The following is a 6,979-nucleotide window of genomic DNA, read 5'->3' as shown; positions in this document are numbered from 1 at the left end:
GAGCCTGGCTCTGTATTCCCCATGACCTCCTCGTAGGGACTGGCAGGCTGGGATGAGCTCCCCCGCAGCCTTCCCTTCTCAAGGATGGACAAGCCCAGCTCCCTCAGTGTCTCCTCACCAGCAAAGTGCTCCAGTCCCTGGCTGTCCTGCAGGCCCTTTGTTAAACCCACTACAGCTTGCCAATATCGTCCCAGAATTGAGGGTCTGAAACCTGGACAGAATATTCCAGAGAATCCCTACCCTCCATCTCCTGGCCATGCTCCTGATCACACAGCCCAGGATGCTGGTGGCCTCCCTTGCTGCCAGGGCACACGACCGCCTCCTGTCCAACTCGCTGACCACCAAGACGTTTCCCACAGGGCTTCTCCCAGCCAGGCAGCCCCCAGCCTGTGCCATTGCCAGGGTGAGTCCCCTGCAGGGGCAGAAACTGGCATTTGTCCTTCTGGGATTTCATGAGGTTCCTGCCAATATGGGCTCTCCTCCTTGAACCCCTTCATTGAGCACAGAAGCACATTGAAGCTCTTCTCTTTGCTCCTGACTTCTCTTGCAGCCCCCAACTCCAGGTGGTCACCCGTGGCAGCCGCTTCGTGGTCCCTGTCAGCGCCCTGTCCTGTGCCGGCCCAGCCCCGCTGCCTCCCATGCAGTCCCACAGCCCCACTCTGCAGGCACAGCATGGCAAAGGGTGTATTCGGTGTGAGGAACAGTTTCTCTTGCACGGTCTCCATGACATCCCTTTGTACCCTGTCCCCCTTCTGTTCCTGCTACTTGACACAGCCTCCCCCACGTCCTGGAACCTACCCAGCCCTATGTGCACCCCATGTGGGGTTTCACAGACATCCCTGACCCAGGGTCTGCCAGGGTCTGGACAAGGAGAGAGGTCGAGCAGGGCTGGCCATTCCCCCAGTGCAGGCCCTGAGCCCAGCAGGAGGAGGCAAAAATGGCCGTGCAGCCAAACTCACCCATAAACATGTGCAGAGTGGAGAGTGCTGGAAGTGGCCGAATAGGGAGGGCACCAGTGGAAGCTCCCTCCAGTCCCATTCCCGAACACATCGCGCTGAGCCCTACTGCCCTCAGCCCATGGAGAACACCAGCATAGCAGCATAGGCACACGGGGGCAATCCCTTTAGCCTGTTCCTGACCTCCGCTTTGGAAGAAGAGCCCAACCTCCAGACACCGGCACTGGGGAAATCCCCTTTTTATTACAAAGATGTGAGACGGAAGGCCAGCTGTACCATCGTGCCAGCAGATGTGCAAAGACCTTTGTGTCAGACAGACTGGGTTCATGCCTCTGGAGAAGCACACTGCATGCAGACATTCCTGGAGAAGCAGAATTATCAAAAATAAAACGCCCAAAGCACAGGAGATTCCCCAGATACATTGGAAATCACATGGAAAGAGACATGGGCAGCTTATTGCTGCTGAAAGACTACAGATTGAATGAGCTTCTTCAGTGCATCTTTGAGCCTCTGGTTCCTCATGCTGTAGATGAGGGGGTTCACTGCTGGAGGAACCACTGAGTAGAGAGCTGCCACCACCAGATCCAAGGATGGGGAGGAGATGGAGGGGGGCTTCAGGTAGGCAACCGTGCCAGTGCTGACAAACAGGGAGACCACGGCCAGGTGAGGGAGGCACGTGGAAAAGGCTTTGTGGCGTCCCTGCTCAGAGGGGATCCTCAGCACAGCCCTGAAGATCTGCACATAGGACAGCACAATGAAAACAAAACACCCAAAGTCCACACAGAAACTAACCACAAGAAGCCCAACTTCCCTGAGGTAGGAGTGTGAGCAGGAGAGCTTGAGGATCTGAGGGATTTCACAGAAGAACTGGTCCACAGCATTGTCTTGGCAGAGGGGGAGTGAAAATGTATTGGCTGTGTGCAGGAGAGCATTGAGAAAAGCACTGCCCCAGGCAGCTGCTGCCATGTGGACACAAGCTCTGCTGCCCAGGAGGGTCCCATAGTGCAGGGGTTTGCAGATGGCAACATAGCGGTCATAGGCCATGATGGTGAGAAGGTAATACTCTGCTCCTACAAGGAAGGCAAAGATAAAGATCTGAACAGCACATCCTGTGTAGGAGATGTCCCTGGTGTCCCAGAGGGAACTGGCCATGGCTTTGGGGACAGTAATGGAGATGGAGCCCAGGTCAAGGAGGGATAGGTAGAGGAGGAAAAGTACATGGGGGTGGTGGTTGCGGGCTACGGTGGTGATGATGAGGCCATTGCCCAGGAAGGCAGCCAGGTAGATGCCCAGGAAGAGCCAGAAGTGCAAGAGCTGCAGCTCCCACCTGTCTGTGAATGCCAGGAGAAGGAACTCAGTGATGGAGCTGCTGTTGGACATCTGCTGCCTCTGTGCACGGGGTCCTGTTCCTACAGGAAGCGTCAATGAAGCGTTAGGGGAGACTTCTCTGAGCAAAATCTAAGCCTTTCTCCTAAACCTTCACCCTGCTACACTACACCCCCCAGGCTGCCTACTCCTTTTCCAGGAGACCTTCCTTCAGCTCAGTGGCTGCAGCCCTGGCTGAGTGTGCTGTGAGGAGCAGGGCCTCTGCCCGCTGGCTGCTGAGGAGTCAGCCCTGCTCTGCAGCAGTGAGATCATGGGAACGGTCAGGGCAGGGGCCAGTCCTGGTGTTCAATTTGTCAGATGAAACTGCTCTTAGTGCAGAAGGGCCTGTCAGCATCTGCACTCCCAGTGCTAAGGAACTGGGATAGCAGATGGCAGATTGAAATGTTTGCGGTTTTTAAAGCTCCCCCCATCTCACCTGGGGAGTGTTCTTGGATGCCAGAAACCCTCAGCATTTCTGTTGAATTAGGGAGAGCAGAGCGAGTCCTGCGAGGCAAAAGGATTGCCTGTGGCTTAGTGGAGACTGAGGGGAGCTGGTCTGTCCCTCCGACTTGTTCCCTACAAGCTGCTATGAGTTTGTTTTCCATGAGATGGAGGGTGATCACTCTCTTGTTTTACCCTGAAAAACAAAACAGACACTGCTGTGAGCAGAGGGATCCAGTGCAGACAACTAAACGCCTCCCCCTTTCTCAAGGTCTCAACACCCTACTTCTAGCCAAGGATACACATGGCCCATTTCACAAACCCAAAAGAATGTTCTCTGTCATAGCATCTCTACACTTCTCCACGGGGATTTCAGATAACACAAAGGTGCTATAGGACAGGATTGCAACCTGGAAGTTTGGAAGGAAATTTCAGGGAGATAGCCAAGTGTCCTAATGACACCATCTGTTTAAGGGAAAACCAGCTTATTCTCCAGCCCCACATACTGCATTGCACACAGCCACAAAGGTTAGAGGAAAGCTGGGACACTTGTTCCCATGGTCACACCTGCATGAAAGGACCCACAAAATCAGTGTGTGACTCTGCAGCTGAAACTCCACCGCCCCAGAGAGCCTGGCAGGAAGATCAAGATAACAACAGCAATAACACAGACAAGTGGAGAAACAAGGCAAAAGACAGTGAGGGTGTGGCTGAGAGAGGCCAGGGCAGAGGCATTGGGGCACTCAGACAGCGTTCCCCTTCCCCAGCTGTGCACGCCACCTCCCAGACACCACCATGGCCGGGCAGCTGCTCTCAGCCCCTGTGCTCTGCAGAGGCAACTGGGCCCGTGGCTGGAGAGCTGCACCACGGCTCTGCTGGAGCTCTGGCTGCAGAGGAGGTGGTTCACACCTTGGAGCCCCCAGCCCTGAGGGCAGAGGCTTTGGTGGGTGGGAGAGGAGGCAAGGGGTCTTGCTCAGAGGAAGGGGTCTGCATTGGAGGGGATGATACGGAGTTTTCTGCATTCTCCCTCCCACAGCACTTGTGGTTTTAGTTTCCTCTCATTCCCTCATCATCTCCCTGCTGCCTGGAGATTTTCCTGCTGGGAGGTGTTTCCCTGTCCCATGTCTTTTCCCTGTCAGCGCTCACAGTCCCCATCCCAACCTCTGTGCGCTCACCTTGGCCCCACGGAAACCTGCCTGTTTGCAGGGCACTGGCTGGGCGCATGTTCCTGTTTGCAGGTGGAAAAGGGCAGGTCAGAAGAACCCTGATGGTCCAGCAGAGGTGATGCTGGTGCTGTCCATAGGCAGAGGAGTGGCTGAGGGTACTTGTAGCAATCCCTGCTGCGACCTTCTCCTTGAAACATCCCTTAGGAAATATTCTGGGGCTGAACTGGAGCTGTGAGCAGCCCTGACCCACGCAGCACTCTCTCAACAGCAGAAGGACCCTGCCCTACCAGGGGTCCCTTCTTCCACCCACAGATTCTCCCCACAGCGCCGTTGGGAGCTCCCCGGGCAGGCTGAGCACTGACCCTGGCACACAGACCGCTGGGCACAGGGCCCCTGCTCTGAAGGACAGCCCTGGGCATCCCTGACTGTGCACCCGCCTTAACATCCTTGCAGTCATCCCCGGAGGAAGGCAGCCATCATGCCCTGTACCTCCCTGATGGTGCAGCAGGGAAAACCCGCTCTGGAACGTGTCTTCCTCCTCTGCACTTCAGAAGCTGTGAAAATAATATTTAAAGACCCCACAGGCTGTGGTATGTAACAACTTTTGGAGATCCCTCCCGCAACTGCAGCTTCACTGCCCTGATTCCAGGGACTTACCGTGTCAAGGGCTGTGAAGATTTCTCCCACAATGAGCTCTCGGCATCCTCCCACTCCACACTGCCTTTAACCTCTCTGCCTCGCTCCTCTCCCCTCGCTGCCTGCAGGCAGTGCCCTCAGCCCTGCTGCCCTTTGCAGAGAGCTGCTCCTGGGCAGAGCTGTCTCTCTGCAGGGCTGCCCACTTGCCAGGAGCTCCCTCCATCCCAGGAGCCCAGCCCAGCTCAGCAGCAGAGGCCCAGCCCAAGGCACCACTTCCTCTGCCCCTCTGGGCTCCCTCCAGGTGTCCCTGGGGCTCCAGGGGAACCTGCTGTGAAACAGGCTGAATGAAAACACTTCTCTTCCATCCCTCAGCTGGGGAGACACAATTATTACCAGCACTGTCATTTCTCCTATCAGGAAAAGACTTGGGCAGGAGAATCAGCTCACCTTGTCCCATCATGAGACAGGACAAGCAGACAGTGACAAGGAGGGATCTGCGTTACCCCTGCTGAGGGAAGGGATGCAGATGAGTCAATAGACACATCTCATTTGTGGGTTTGCAGTCCTGGGGCTAGAAGGGGACTTAGCTCCCTCCCATGCACAACACAAACCAGCAGGAGGTGAGAGTCCTCTTGCATCAGGTGTGCTGGTGGGCAGAGAATAGGCACCTGCATGGGAGCTCCTTGCCTCAGATCCCATGCCTGTTAATGGGGATGGAGGGCAGGATTGGGCTGTTCAGACACAACACCTGGCGACATTGAAGGTGTAAGGGGTGGTCGAAGATCTGTGGAGGCAGCTGCAAGCTCTAATGGAGCCGTTCGTAGAGACAGGCCAACATCTGGGGGAATCCTCTTAGAGGCTGCTGGGAATTTTCTTTGGCTAACTGAAATGACAGCTGATGCCCAAATGAGGGCAAGTGAACCTGTCCCCACTCATTATGTTCAGGGCAGCCTTGAGAGTTATTCATCTGAACCACTGGAGCCATGTGCCACAGGGACAGCTCAGGCTCTCCCTCTTCTCCATCACCCATATTTATTAGGTCTCCACTCACTCTGCTGGCCATTGCCTCATGTTCATCCCCACTTTGCCTTACAGAGATCCGGGTGTCTACTCAGTTTTATGTTTAAACCCAGTCCCACAGAGCTCCATGAGATGCCAAGGCTTGCAGAGACAGCACAGGGCCAGTGACGAGTGGTGTTCCTCAGGAGTCAGTATTGGCACCAGTGCTGTTTGACATTTTTCTTGGCGACATGGACAGTGGGATTGAGTGCACCCTCAGTAAGTTTGCACCCAGAGAAGCTGTGGATGCCCCCTCCCTGGAAGTGTTCAAGGCCAGCTTGGATGGGGCTTTGGGCAACCTGGTCTAGTGGAAGGTGTCCCTGCCCATGGCAGGCGGGTTGGAACCAGATCATCTTCAAGGTCCCTTCCAACCCAAACCTTTCTGTGATTCTGTGATGATTCTATGAGCAATAGGAAAGCAATTCCCATTCAGGGTGGGTATGTGACAGACACCCCAGAAGGCATTGCAAGCAGTGTGATTTGGTGCCTGTGTGCTGCTGACTGGTACCATCAGTCAGAGGCATCAGCCATCAGATGCCATCAGAGAGGCAAGGTCCCTTCTCTTCCCAAGGGCTGCAGGCATTGCCTGAACACAAAGCACACCACACTGGGGTCTTTACTCACACCCTGGATGGTACAGCCAAGGAACAGACGAACCCTTTGCACCGTGTGCCTGGATACACCTTGTCTTCAAAGAAAGTGTCCCCCAAGCACAGCAATGGGTCCTACCAAAACTCAACTGAAACTGAAAAGGGCATGCAAGGGCACCAAGATGAGCTGTTTCTACTTCAGGAACAGCTGCAGAAGAATCAGAAATACTGTGGGTCTGATCTGATCTGAATTCTCTCAGTGCCAGGAGGCACACAAGGCGCGTGTTCTTTGTTCTTCCACTTCGATCGGTCTGCGGCTGCGTGCTCTGGCCCGAGGGCCACAGCGCATTCTTCTGTTGGTTTTTTCCTCAAGACATGACCGATCCGGTTCCATCTCCTCCTCCTCACTTCATTACTGATTTTCTCCATCTCAAAGTTGATGCTCGTCGTTTCTGCAACTTTTTTTTTTTTTTTTTCCGGGAGGAGGTAGTTGGCCTCCTGCCCAACCCCCATGACTTGGAGGGCCAGTGGTTTTTCTGTCAAGGTGGCCTTCCCTTAGGCTGCGTTGGTTCGTGGCACCTTCTTCAATTTTATCTGGTGCACCCTCCGGAGAGGGATCCCCTATCCACCACCCAGGGGATGCGCCTTCTAGCCATGCAGCCCCAGCCGAAAGAAATACTGTGGGACCACTGCTAAATGTATTTAGAGTAGGTGTAGGTAGACTGAGATACTCTGCTTACTCTTTGCCTCAGTTGCCACCAGCAAG

At 54.9% G+C, this 6,979-nt stretch overlaps 1 protein-coding gene across 1 annotated transcript; it reads right to left on the bottom strand.

Annotated features, from left to right (window-relative positions):
- Window positions 1-1,409: 1,409 nt before the first annotated feature.
- Window positions 1,410-2,336, bottom strand: LOC309603387 (olfactory receptor 14C36-like; the record flags this gene model as incomplete). Its single annotated transcript, XM_082338247.1, has 1 exon — window positions 1,410-2,336. One exon carries the CDS (start codon window positions 2,334-2,336, stop codon window positions 1,410-1,412), a length of 927 nt encoding a protein of 308 aa, XP_082194373.1.
- Window positions 2,337-6,979: the final 4,643 nt, after the last annotated feature.

Source organism: Platalea leucorodia (assembly GCF_965183815.1).
Source record: "Platalea leucorodia genome assembly, contig: HAP1_HAP1_SCAFFOLD_71, whole genome shotgun sequence".
NCBI classification, from domain to species: domain Eukaryota; kingdom Metazoa; phylum Chordata; class Aves; order Pelecaniformes; family Threskiornithidae; genus Platalea; species Platalea leucorodia.
Note: the sequence above shows the minus strand (reverse complement) of the source record. Positions and strands in the feature narration are given on the sequence as shown.